The sequence below is a fragment of the Panulirus ornatus genome, chromosome 3 (assembly GCF_036320965.1).
Source record: "Panulirus ornatus isolate Po-2019 chromosome 3, ASM3632096v1, whole genome shotgun sequence".
In the NCBI taxonomy this organism is placed as follows: domain Eukaryota; kingdom Metazoa; phylum Arthropoda; class Malacostraca; order Decapoda; family Palinuridae; genus Panulirus; species Panulirus ornatus.
Window position 1 is genome coordinate 71,665,077 of NC_092226.1, and position 14,946 is coordinate 71,680,022.

General features: G+C 38.9%; 1 protein-coding gene across 5 annotated transcripts in view; it reads right to left on the reverse strand.

Annotated features, from left to right (window-relative positions):
* Positions 1-14,946, reverse strand: part of LOC139763392 (uncharacterized) — a 228,827-nt gene that overhangs the window by 110,686 nt on the left and 103,195 nt on the right. For 4 of the 5 annotated variants that reach the window (XM_071689436.1, XM_071689427.1, XM_071689409.1 and 1 more), the window contains one exon: positions 10,648-10,665. The exons of the other annotated variant lie outside the window; for it this stretch is intronic. In XM_071689436.1, coding sequence (XP_071545537.1) covers positions 10,648-10,665 — 18 coding nt within the window. The remainder of the gene's footprint in view (positions 1-10,647; positions 10,666-14,946) is intronic. 5 annotated transcript variants of the gene reach the window in all.

Below are 14,946 nucleotides of genomic sequence, written 5' to 3' on the forward strand. Positions count from 1 at the left end.
AAAAAAGTTCATTTAGGATACAGTAGAAGTGTTTCCAGGAAATACTTTACATCAAACCTTTACACGTACACTTATTGTATACGTATTGTATTGATATCTTTTACTGTGAAACAATTACTTTTGGGAACAAATCATCATTTTCGTTAACTATAATGCGCTGAATTCCATATCATCAAGAAAATAACATTACATAAGCTCGTTCGTAATGCAGAACAGATATCAAAAAAGTCTTTTTCATATGTGTTTGACTTAAATAAATCATAAATTGTACATTGAGTTAAACTGTACATACAATATTACAACATAAGAATACAGAAGTGCAATGCTCTCTATGCAGAGAAACTACTATATGTATCAAAGGAGTTGTTGGTGACTGCAAGTGTTTATAGCTTTGGACTATCACAGGTTATGATGACAAGTCCGACTGGCATTAGGGTGTCTGATAAAGCCAATGTCTGCTATGTACTGGGGATGACAGAGAGGGTTCACTGTATTTAGTTCATATTTTCAGTAGTGTCTTCGTGTATGGTACATTTGGAAATATCCTAGTGCATACAGAAAAACATTGCAGTCTCTAGCAATAAAATGCAGTAAACCTCATTCTAAAAGACTCCAATGTACTAGAATTCCTCTTTTACCCAGACCTTCTGCAGAACACCAGACAAGTTTGGGATCTAACAGACATATCCATAAAAGTCTGTTACATCAAAAATTTAGTCCGTTAATTTAAAGACCCATCAGAAAAAACTTGGGATGTAATGGAATAGTCCATTATTTTCAATCCTCAGTCTGAAGCAATGGGTGTGAGAACATGTGGCAGCCTGTTGCACACCACTTAAATCATTTCTCTTTATTTTACAATAATGTTCTCTTTTCACACTTACACATATGTATACATACATTTTTCATACTAGTTCAATGTTTTCCATGTTAGCAAGGTAGCACCAGAAACATGAAAAAAAGCCACATTTGCTCATCTATTTTCTAGCTGTAATGTGTAATGCACTGAAGCCACAATCCCCTATCCACAACCTGGCCCCACATATTTTTCTGTGATTTCCCCTGTATGCTTCATATACCTTGGTTCACTTTACTGACACCTCAATGCTCCCTGTATACAGTAATGCTCTCCAATTCACTGTATCCCATGCATGCCTTTCACCCTCCTGTATGTTCAGGCCCTGAGAACTCATAATATTTCTCACTCCATCCTTTCTTCTCCAATTGGTCTCCCCTTTCTCCTTGTCCCCTCCACTTCAGACACATATACCACTGATTTACAGCAATATGATGATGGACTAACTTTGTGCATTTACACCTACAAAGATAACTTCAGTAGAAAATTCAAGATGAAACAAACACGACAGCATGGTCAATGTCAACCAGTATGTGGTAAGTGCCAGCCTGGTCAACACACTGACAAACTCGGTGCCCATGTTTTCACACAACTGCAGCATCATTTATGGTACAAAGGCCCATATTTTGGTGTTAAATCATGGCAGATAAGAAAAGTATTAATGTCATGTGTGCCAAAAGATCTAGGGAACACTTCAGCATTGCTGAAAAGCTGAAAATTATTGGGCAACATAAGCATGGGGAAAGTAAGTTGCACCTCTTGCAAGCCCTAATTCCAACCAAGTGATCCTTGAGATTTTCACCTCTGATTCAGAGTTGTCTTTACTACAACCTCAAGACTCCAGCCTTAAAGGAATGCGAGAGACTTCATAACAACTGGTGATGTTTCATTAATGTTCTTTGGAAGAACTTGGGATGTTACAGAACTTGGCTTCTAATGTACCATCATTCCTTACAATCTATCTGTTAGAACGGAATTATCATATGTACCTTTATTGCTTTACCGTTTGAAAGTTATTTTTCTAAAACAAATGAATTTTACAAAAAATATTAAAATTGTACCTAAATGTGTGTTAAATTTCCCTGATGAATAAATATTCTGGCTGTGGCCCAAGCTAGCTGTACCATGCTTCCCTCATGTCAAAATATATATCATTTTCCAAGTTTCCACCCTCACGTCAAAATATATATAAATTTTTTAATGAATGATTGCCATTTTCCACGTAAGTGAGGAAGCACAAGGAACAGATGAAGAAAGGCCACATCCATTCACATCCATTCTCTAGCTGTCATGTGTAATATAAAGTGTGTGGAAGAAGAAAGTTAAGAGTAAATGTGAATAAGAGCAAGGTTATTAGGTACAGTAGGGTTGAGGGTCAAGTCAATTGGGAGGTGAGTTTGAATGGAGAAAAACTGGAGGAAGTGAAGTGTTTTAGATATCTGGGAGTGGATCTGGCAGCGGATGGAACCATGGAAGCGGAAGTGGATCATAGGGTGGGGGAGGGGGCGAAAATTTTGGGAGCCTTGAAAAATGTGTGGAAGTCGAGAACATTATCTCGGAAAGCAAAAATGGGTATGTTTGAGGGAATGGTGGTTCCAACAATGTTGTATGGTTGCGAGGCGTGGGCTATGGATAGAGTTGTGCGCAGGAGGATGGATGTGCTGGAAATGAGATGTTTGAGGACAATGTGTGGTGTGAGGTGGTTTGATCGAGTAAGTAACGTAAGGGTAAGAGAGATGTGTGGAAATAAAAAGAGCGTGGTTGAGAGAGCAGAAGAGGGTGTTTTGAAATGGTTTGGGCACATGGAGAGAATGAGTGAGGAAAGATTGACCAAGAGGATATATGTGTCGGAGGTGGAGGGAACGAGGAGAAGAGGGAGACCAAATTGGAGGTGGAAAGATGGAGTGAAAAAGATTTTGTGTGATCGGGGCCTGAACATGCAGGAGGGTGAAAGGAGGGCAAGGAATAGAGTGAATTGGAGCGATGTGGTATACAGGGGTTGACGTGCTGTCAGTGGATTGAATCAAGGCATGTGAAGCGTCTGGGGTAAACCATGGAAAGCTGTGTAGGTATGTATATTTGCGTGTGTGGACGTGTGTATGTACATGTGTATGGGGGGGGGGGTTGGGCCATTTCTTTCGTCTGTTTCCTTGCGCTACCTCGCAAACGCGGGAGACAGCGACAAAGTATAAAAAAAAAAAAAAAAAAAAAAAAAAAAAAAAAAAAAAATATTTCTTTTCACACATATTCGCCATATCCCACATTAGTGAGGTATATTATACTTAACCACAGTTTCCCGCATCAGCGAGGAAGCACAAGGAAACAGATTCATGTACACAAATACATGGATAAATGCCCATACACACACACATATACATACATATACATACACAGACGCATACATATATACACAAGTATACATTCCTACTTGCTACCTTCATACATTCCCAATTCCCATCCCCACCAAGCCACACAGGAATATATGGTGTGGGAGACAAGTTGTTAGAAGCAGTGAAAAGTTTTTATTGTGGATGTAAGGCATGTGTACGTGTAGGAAGAGAGGAAAGTGATTGGTTCTCAGTGAATGTAGGTTAGCAACAGGGGTATGTGATGTCTCCATGGTTGTTTAATTTGTATGGATGGGGCTGTTAGGGAGGTGAATGCAAGAGTTTTGGAAAGAGGGGCAAGTATGCAGTCTGTTGTGGATGAGAAAGCTTGGGAAGTGAGTCAGTTGTTGTTCGCTGATGAAACAGCGCTGGTGGCTGATTCATGCGAGAAACTGCAGAAGCTGGTGACTGAGTTTGGTAAAGTGTGTGAAAGAAGAAAGTTGAGAGTAAATGTGAATAAGAGCAAGGTAATTATTAGGTACAGTAGGGTTGAGGGTCAAGTCAATTGGGAGGTAAGTTTGAATGGAGAAAAACTGGAGGAAGTGAAGTGTTTTAGATATCTGGGAGTGGATTTGGCAGTGGATGGGACCATGGAAGCGGAAGTGAATCATAGGGTGGGGGAGGGGGCGAAAATTCTGGGAGCCTTGAAGAATGTGTGGAAGTCGAGAACATTATCTCGGAAAGCAAAAATGGGTATGTTTGAAGGAATAGTGGTTCCAACAATGTTGTATGGTTGCGAGACGTGGGCTGTGGATAGAGTTGTGCACAGGAGGGTGGATGTGCTGGAAATGAGATGTTTGAGGACAATATGTGGTGTGAGGTGGTTTGATCGAGTAAGTAATAATAGGGTAAGAGAGATGTGTGGTTATAAAAAGAGTGTGGTTGACAGAGCAGAAGAGGGTGTTTTGAAATGGTTTGGTCACATGGAGAGAATGAGTGAGGAAAGATTGACAAAGAGGATATATGTGTCAGAGGTGGAGGGAACGAGAAGTGGGAGACCTAATTGGAGGTGGAAAGATGGAGTGAAAAAGATTTTGAGTGATCGGGGCCTGAACATGCAGGAGGGTGAAAGGCGTGCAAGGAATAGAGCGAATTGGAACGATGTGGTATACCTGGGTCGACGTGCTGTCAATGGATATATAATTTTCCTTTTCACATATTCGCCATATCCCGCATCAGCAAGGAAGCGCAAGGAAACAGATTCATATACACATATATATGCATAAATGCCCATACACACACACATATACATACACAGACACATATATACACATGTACATATTCATACTTGCTGCCTTCGTCCATTCTCGTCACCACCCTGCCACAAAGGAAATACCCCCCCCCCCCCCCAAAAAAAAAACAAGGTGTGTGTGTGTGTGTGTGTGTTGGTGGTGGTGGTGGTGGTGGGGGTGGTGGTGGTGTGGGGTGTGTGTGTGTGTGTGTGTGTGTGTGTGTGTGTGTGTGTGTGTGTGTGTGTGTGTGTGTGTGTGTGTCACGTCTGCTTACACTCAATCTCTAGCTGTCATGTGTAATGCACCAAAACCACAGCTCCCTTTCCACATCCAGGCCCCACAGACCTTTCCATGGTTTACCTAAGACACTTTACATGCCCTGTTCAGTCCACTGACAGCACATCAACCCCGGAATACCACATCATTCAAATTCACTCTATTCCTAGCATGCCTCTCATCCTCCAATATGTTCAGGCCCCGATCGCCCAAAATCTTTTTCATTACATCCTTCCACCTCCAATTTGATCTCCCGCTTCTCCTTGTTCCCTCAACCACGGACACATATATCTTCTTTGTCAATCTTTCTTCACCCATTCTCTCCATATGTCCAAACCATTTCAACAAACCCCCTTCTACTCTCTCAACCACACTCTTTTTATTTCCACATATCTCTTACAATTTCATTACTTACTCGATCAAACCAACTCACACCACATATTGTCCTCAAACATTTCACTTCCAACATATCCACCCTCCTACGTACAACCCTATCTATAGTCCATGCCTCACAACCATATACTATTGTTGGAACTGCTATTCCTTCAGACATACCCATTTTTGCTCTCCAAGATGATGTTCTCGCCTTCCATACATTCTTAATCGCTCCTAAAACCTTGATGTGATCTAGTAAAACCCCTCCCCAAATATGTCCTAGTTTTGTTCTGACCGACCAGTCGGATCTTGAAATAGATGTAAGTCGGACGCATTTCAGCATGGCATGAAGAATTCATATACCTGTACAGCATTCTTTTACCCTACTCAATTTCTATCATGATTATCTCATTTTTTAGTAACCAGGTTTATTATATGATTCTGTAGTTTCTTTTTAGACTTTATGATTCTTTAGTTCATATTTCATAATTATTTTTTAGTATTTTTTTTCTGGTTGTACGTAAGGATGGTCGTAAGTCACATAGGTCGTGAGTAAGGGATCAAGTTATGCAATAAAAACACTGGAAAATGAAATATGATAAATTCCCAAGAGCACTTTTGTGTAATGATCACATCGTCACGGGAAACACAAGAATGAGACATGTAGAACAGCCACTTGATATACAAGGAAGAGACAAAGCTAAGATGCAATTGGTAAACAAGCATTACCGGATGGTGGTATTTGGACTGGTGTGTTCAGGCCTTGCAACATACCTGTCATAAAATTTCTGTTATGTAGACAAAAAAGTGAAGTTTACAAAATCTGAGTACAATAAAGCTATCCAATTTGTATAGACCCTCACTAATATTAATGTTACAGTTCTTTCAGTGGTTACTAGTCGAAGATTCAATGATATCTCTAGAGTTACAGGAGTAAGAGTTAATAACTGAACTGGACTTACTCCAGTTAATACAATGGTCATAACTTTTAACACAAAGAGGTATTTGATTCATTTCCTGTTCTTATACTATATCAATGTAGCTTAAGTCTAACATATAGATCCTTACCAGTCTGCCCAACATAACACATATTACAATTTTTACAAGGTATTCTGTAAACACAGCCCATAGAATTTTCAGGTGAGTTTTTGATTAAGACATCTTTATAGTACTGTTATTGCTGAAGACTTCATTTACAGTAAAGGATTTATGCAACCTGGGAGGCAATGTAAACTTAATAATAAAAGAAAGAACTAAAAGATTCTTGGTATCTAAGGGAGGTTTGGGTGTAACTCTATAAAATGACTTCTTTGCCAACTTAAGGGAATTATCAATGAAAGATCTAGGATACTTTAACTCTGATCCAATAGAATACATCTAACACTCATCATCAATAAATTCTAGACTCCATAGATGTAATGCCCTAAGGAACATTAACTGGAATGATGATAATTCTACTCTGTCATGTTCAACTGAGTAATCATGACTATATGGACAAACACTGGTGGGTTTTCTGTACATGCTAAACTTAAACATGTTTCTATGCCTATGGATCATGCAATCTAAAAATGGTAACATACAATAATTTTCCACTTCTACAGTAAAGTTGATAGAAGGTACTAAATGATTAAGGGTGCATGTAGTCAGACCTCAAGCTGGAGTCAACTACATGGGACCCACCCTGAGGTTATCTTTCATGGTTGGTAGGTCCAAAGGATCTAAAAGTTCTAACCTGACTTGTTTCCTGGCTATCAAGCAAAGGAGAAAATTCAGGTGAAAACTGCTTATCTATAATTTGTAATAACTGTTGCAATGTTCAAGGATCTTTGTTCTTTTCCACCTATGGTGGTAGTGTAAGGGTTATACTGTGAACCTTTCCAGATGAGGTTTAGATGCAGCATCTGGCTGGTGCATTGTAATTCTGCAACTCAAAGAAGTGTTGGTCATTCCCATACATCCGTTAGGACGAAGTTCACAGCCTTTGTGACGACAGTCAAATATGAGAACTATATTGGTGGTATTCAAAGGGCTTTTGTCTTGAGTCAACTCATTTTCCTTTTTATAATTACAAACTGCAGAAACCTTGCACTAGTTAACGAGACTATATTTATTGTTTGAGTTGCTACAGTATACACTGATCTTGATAATGTCTTGCATTACACGCTCATTTATCTTAAAGGATGGTGACTTTTTTCTTACTTGTCCACTATTTCCCATGTTAGTGAGGTAGCACCAGGAACAGTCAGAGAAAGGCTGCATTCACTAACATCCATTCTCTAGCTGCCATGTGCAATGTTCCAAAAACACAGCTCCCTATCCATAACCAGGCCCTACAGACCTTTCCAGGACTTCTCCCAGCCAATTCAAATGCCCAGGTTTAGTCGAACGACAGCATGTCATTCCCTGTATATAACATCATTCAAATTCACTACCACTCTGGTTGCTTTGTGTGGGTATGGAAGACATTATTTGGCCAATTTTGGTGTCTGTTTAGGTCCTCTGTACGTTGATGCAATCCTCCTTGCTTTCCACTTCCCTTTTGACCTTTTCATGATCTGCAAACATATTCAGGAAGGAGTTCATACCTTCAGGCAAGTCACTTAAATAGATCAAGAGTAATGTTACTAGAAAAGAGCCTGGAGCATTCTGCTGGTCACCTTGACCCCTTCAGAGACAGCTCCACTGACATGCATCCTTTGTTCCTTTTAACTACGATAATATTCAATCCACTGAGGATGTTTCCCCCAGATTCCTGCCAGTTAATCAAATCTTTTTAAACAGTCTCCAATGTGGTTCAGTTTCAAAAGCTTTGTGGCAGTCCAAATACAATCAACCCAGCCTTCTCTTCTGTCAATGACAGAGCTTACTCTCTCAAAGAAATCTAAGAGGCTTGTTACTCACGAACTACTTTCCCTAAAACCATGCTGTCTCTCAATTAGGTAATTTCTCCTCTGTAGGAAGTCACCTATTTGGTTTCAAATTATCTTTCCTAGAACCTTACAGACCACACTCATCTGTGACACAGGTCAATAGTTCAGAGCATGATCCCAGTCCCATTTCTAGTAGATAGTTATAACGTTGCCCTTAGCACTCTTCCTCTCTCCACCAATATCTTACAAAATATTTTAAGAGGTTTACCTATCATATCAGCACACATTTTCAGCAAATATGGTAAAATCTAATCAGGACAATGAACCTAGTATGGGTGAAGACTTTTTAGTATTATATCAACGTTTTTCTAGATATCACAATGTTTTCTAAAACCTCCCTATTTCACGTCACTACTGTTAGAGCTACAGTGTCTTCTACTGTGAAAACACTTTTGAACTTGCTATTCAATTCCTCACATATCCTTACACCATCCTCAACTATTCTTTCTTTTGACTCAATTAGCCTGATTAGCTCTTCTATAACTAATAACTGACTCTTGATGAATCTAAGGAAAAGTTTCAGATTTTTCCTGCCTTGTCCAAAATATTTTTTTCAAAGTTTTTCTGCTCCTCCTTTCTTATCCTAGTGTACTCATTTGTTGTCTTATACCTTGCAAACACTGGTTTGCTATAGTGCCATCCATATATTTGTCACTGCATGTCTCAAAACTCCTTTGCAGGAACGGATGATATCCAGAGCATTGACGTACAATTGTGAATTGTGTTTGTCTGAGGAGTGGGGCTTCTGATGGGTATATGTCTATGGGGTGCTTTGTTGATGTCTACTGGCACTAGTACTGTGTAGGAGAGAGAATGTGGTTGCTTTTAACTCATCTATGATATGCTGAATGAGGTCAGTTTGTATTGTAGTGGTAGTGGAGTGGCTAGGTCCAAAGCCATGTTGTGTAGGTGAGAATGGGATATTCTATTTGTTGTGGTTCAGTTTTTACATACTCTGCTATGTACTGTTTATGAATCAATAATAAGAAAATGCAGCATTTAAGCAACTGAAATGCTGGCAAACATCTCTAAAACAATCATGAGAAACCTCCCAGCATATCTTTGTAGATTATGAAAAGGCATTTCATTCCATTAACACAGGTTCCACAGTGAATGATTTAAAAGACAACGCATATATAATATACTTAGAAATAATTGGACATACATATATGAAGATGCAAAATCAACATTCAAACTGCATTAAGAGTGATCAGGATAGAATGAAAAGAACAGAACAAAGAGATATAATTTTTCTGAAGTTATTCATGATAGTACTAAAGGTATTCAGAATACTGTATCAGGAAAATAAAAGTATTAGTGTCAATTACAGGCATTTTAACCACCTATGAAATGCTGATAATATAATAGTGATTTCATCAAATCCTCTGGAATCAACAGTAGGGGAACCTCACCAAATGGGGGATCTAGTCCCCTTTGCTCAATCTGATGAGGTGGGGTGTTTTGCCCAACAGGTTCTATTGCCAATAGTTACAACTGAGCAAAACACTGCTGGAATACATCTAAAGAGCAACTTTTGATAAAACAATATGACAATTACAACAACCCTTCATACAATATTCTTTACACAAAGAAAATTTAATCAATGCATTCCCATTCTCATGGTGCATAGTAACATTGTATGCTGATGCCAGATTCAGCTAATATTATGATATGCACTACACCATGCTCAGAACTAATCTTTCACTGATATCTAGACCCCAATCTCAGCTCACCTTTTCACATAAAGGATATTATCTTAATAAGAAATATGAAATATCAACTTTAACATTCACAGACTACATATTAGAGATCCCTCCAAAATAAGACAGATGGTGAAATGGAGAAATCAATAAAAATGTATAAGTATCTGGGCATGAAGATTACCAGGTGTGAAGCAGCCTATTCTTGTAACTGACAATATAATGGTGATGTGGAATAAAATGCTAACTGGAAATCACGTGAAGGAAAAATAATTTCTATCAGGGGGGATGTGGATCCGATAAGAGAGATAGGAATATAGATTTTCATAGTCTTGTAATTACAAAAAGAACATATGTTTCAGCATCACAGTATTTTCATTCCCACAGTGCTCTTCATTCTACTGAACACTTTGTCTCATCTATGAAACCTTCATTCAACTCTACTACACTCTGTTTACCTTTCACTCACCTACAGCCTGATTCCACTGTGTACCCTTAATTCTGCTGTAGCACTCTTCAGTGCTCATCACCTAACAGCATCAATACATATATATTCAACTCAACTGCAGCCCTGGTCTTCTCTAAGCATCCTTTACCCCACTAAAATACTCTGATCCCCTCTTTGTGCCATTCAAACTTCTATAGAACTGTTCCCCTTTGTGTTCTTTTTTTTTCTGTAGATCTAGTTCTCTTTATATTCCCTTCAATCTACTATAACAGAAGTCCTATGCTGGCAAACTTCTACCAGCTAAAACGCTGATTTATTTCATAAATACCTGATTTCAATGTCACAATGCAAAACTAAAAACTTGAAGCTTATGGCTGGAGGGTCAAAAACATTCTGTAAAACAACTTTCTCAGAAAAGAGCAAAACTGATAGAACTAACTCACCCTTGCTCCCTTTCCCTGCTGAATGTCATGGAAGGAAACAAAAACATTAGAAACAAATGCATATTTCATTGTTCAGTGGTTACATGGTTCTCCCAAGAATAAGTTAAAGTGAATCATAAGTCACAGTATTTTCAAAGATGTGCACTTCACACTTTAAATATTAAAAAAAATGGGAAGGACAAGCATATATATAAAAATTCTTCTACAGCATGGCTTGCACAGAACACTAAACAATGAAAATTTCATATCAGAGGAATGGAAAGTCTTAAATTCAATAACAAAACATAACATTATAAGATACAAGAGTGACACTGCAATAAGGTCCTCTCATCTGGATTAAAAGCTCCTATTCCCCACAGAAAAAATACTAAGTAAAAAAAAATATTCATTCTACAATACTGTGACCTTAACAGACATGTCACAAGCTCATCATTTTTCATTGTGAATTCCAAATCTTTCACAAATCAAACAGCCCAAATTGCTTAAATAATAGAATTGTTCTCAAGGAAATTTTTTTATCAAAAGATAAGGCTGACTGGGGAATAAGAACCTCTTTCACTGTCTCTTCAAAGCTTTATCTTAAAAACATAAAGCTACAAGCAGGTCACTCTTCCTGAGTTTATCTATATCTGCCTCTTCCAAGTTTTATCTTAAAACAGAAACTTATGCACAGGTCCACAGGTCACCCTACCTGAGCTCATCTACAATCTATTTTTGTTATCTACATATAAATATACCCTCCAGACAAGAATAAAACTGTTGCATTTATATACAAATTTTAGATTTTAAGCTCTAAACACAGTTTATCCATATTAGCCTTTGAGAATCATTATCATCAATCTAGACCTTTGTTCATGCATAAACTGTTCTTCCAAATGCTGTTTCTGTATCACATACCCTGCTTCTCAAATTCAAAACATGGAGCTGCATGAAGATTCTTCCACATCAATTCAGTTACTGACCCTCTCCACATCTGTAAGTGTTGAAGATCCAGCAGTAACCCTTGAAATATCTGCTGAAGATCTCTGTACATTGACACAGCTATCATAAAAAGTGAACCAGTTGCCAACTGTTTCCACTATATGAAAAATCTTGTATGTTAACAGTATAAATGAGAGATAATCTTGCTGTATGAGAGAATGCATGGCAAAAGAAGGTAACCAAATCATCAAAAATAAGGAAATAGTAAACAGTCATCTAAAGGGAAATGTGTAATGTGAGAATGTGCAGACCACCATCTAAACAAAATCACACACACATCACACCACACACCAAAACTCTATCAAACCCAATCAGTTTTTTACTTATGGAAATGAATATCAAAAAAATATTTTTTTTTCAAATCTATTACTACACTGAAAACTTCTGAAGTGTATTCTATAAATCTGTAACCTAATTCTTGAATGTTGTTATCATGAAGTTTCACTCTCTAAATCACTGTTCTGTAGGGAATCATGTACTTATTTATTTTAGCTGCACAGGATTGTGTATTAAATTTTTTAATAATACATTAGATATTTACAAGAAAAATGACCAAAAAGATGGACAAATGCATGGAATGAGCCAATGCAGCAACCAATTACTGAGGAAGCAACATTAGACTTTTAGCTAAATGATTATTATACATAATCGCTCTTTTCCACATCAGCAAGGCAGCAACAGGAAACAGATGAAAAAGTGGCCCATCCACTCATACACACACATATATATTTTATTTTATTTATTTATTTTGCTTTGTCGCTGTCTCCCGCGTTTGCGAGGTAGCGTAAGGAAACAGACGAAAGAGATGGCCCAACCCACCCCCATACACGTGTATACATACACGTCCACACACGCAAATATACATACCTATATATCTCAATGTACATATATATACACACACAGACATATACATATATACACATGTACATAATTCATACTGTCTGCCTTTATTTATTCCCATCGTCACCTCGCCACACATGGAATAACATCCCCCTCCCCCCTTATGTGTGCGAGGTAGCACTAGGAAAAGACAACAAAGGCCCCATTCGTTCACACTCAGTCTCTAGCTGTCATGTAATATTGCCCAAAAACACAGCTCCCTTTCCACATCCAGGCCCCACAGAACTTTCCATGGTTTACCCCAGACGCTTCACATGCCCTGGTTCAATCCATTGACAGCATGTCCACCCCGGTATACCACACTGATCCAATTCACTCTATTCCTTGCACGCCTTTCACCCTCCTGCATGTTCAGGCCCCAATCACTCAAAATCTTTTTCACTCCATCTTTCCACCTCCAATTTGGTATCCCACTTCTCCTCGTTCCCTCCACCTCCGACACATATATCCTCTTGGTCAATCTTTCCTCACTCATTCTCTCCATGTGCCCAAACCATTTCAAAACACCCTCTTCTGCTCTCTCAACCACGCTCATTATTTCCACACATCTCTCTTACCCTTACATTACATACTCAATCAAACCACCTCACACCACATATTGTCCTTAAACATCTCATTTCCAGCTCATCCACCCTCCTGCACACAACTCTATCCATAGCCCACACTTCGCAACCATACAACATTGTTGGAACCACTATTCCTTCAAACATACCCATTTTTGCTTTCCGAGATAATGTTCTCGACTTCCAAACATTCTTCAAGGCTCCCAGGATTTTCGCCCCCTTCCCTACCCTATGGATTCACTTCCGCTTTCATGGTTCCATTCGCTGCCAGATCCACTCCCAGATATCTAAAACACTTTACTTCCTCCAGTTTTTCTCCATTCAAACTTACCTCCCAATTGACTTGACCCTCACCCCTACTGTACCTGATAACCTTGCTCTTATTCACATTTACTCTTAACTTTCTTCTTTCACACACTTTACCAAACTCAGTCACCAGCTTCTGCAGTTTCTCACATGAATCAACCACCAGCGCTGTATCATCAGCGAACAACAACTGACTCACTTCCCAAGCTCTCTCATCCACAACAGACTGCATACTTGCCCCTCTTTCCAAAACTCTTGCATTCACCTCCCTAACAACCCCATCCATAAACAAATTAAACAACCATATATATATATATATATATATATATATATATATATATATATATATATATATATATATATATATATATATTTATCCCTGGGGATAGGGGAGCAAGAATACTTCCCACGTATTCCCTGCGTGTCGTAGAAGGCAACTAAAAGGGGAGGGAGCGGGGGGCTGGAAATCCTCCCCTCTCTTTTTTTTTTTTTTTTTTTTTTTTCCCCCAAAAGAAGGAACAGAGAATTGGGCCAGGTGAGGGTAGTCCCTCAAAGGCTCAGTCCTCTGTTCTTAACGCTACCTCACTAATGCGGGAAATGGCGAATAGTTTGAAAAAAAAAAAAAAAAAAATATATATATATATATATACATACATACATATACATACACATACACAGACATATACATATATACACATGTACATATTCATACTTGCTTGCCTTCCTCAATTCCTGTCGCTACCCTACCCCACAGGAAAACAGCATCGTTATCCCCTACTTCAGTGAGGTAGCGCCAGGAAAACAGACAAAAAGGGCCACACTCTTTCACACTGAGTCTCTAGCTGTCATGTGTAATGCACCGAAACCACAGCTCCCTATCCACATCCAGGCCCCAAAGTTTAGCATAGTTTACCCCAAACGTTTCACATGCCCTGGTTCAGTCCATTGACGGCACATCGACCCCGGTATGCCATGTCGTTCCAATTCACTCTATTCCTTGCATGCCTCTCACCCTCCGGTATGATCAGGCCCTGACCGCCCAAAATCTTTTTCACTCCATCCTTCCACCTCCAATTTGGTCTCCTGCTTCTCCTTGTTCCCTCAACCTCTGACATCAGTATCCTTTTTGGGATGAGAGTTTGAATGGAGAAAAATTGGAGGAAGAAGTGTTTTAGATATCTGGGAGTGGACTTAGCAGCGAATGGAACCATGGAAGCAGAAGTGAGTCACAGGGTGGGGGAGGGGGTGAAGGTTCTGGAGCAATGAAGAATGTGTGGAAGGAGAGAAAGTTATCTCATTGAGCATAAATGGGTATGTTTAAAGGAATAGTAGTTCAAACAATATCATATGGTTGCAAGACATGGGCTATAGATAGGGTTGTACAGAGGGGGATGGATGTATTGGAAATGAAATGTTTAAGGACAATAAGTGGTGTGAGGTGGTTTGATCGAGTAAGTAATGAAGAAAGGGTAAGAGAGATGTGTGGCAATAAAAAGGGAGTGGCTGAGAGAGCAGAAGAGGGCTTGTTGAAATGGCTTGGACATATGGA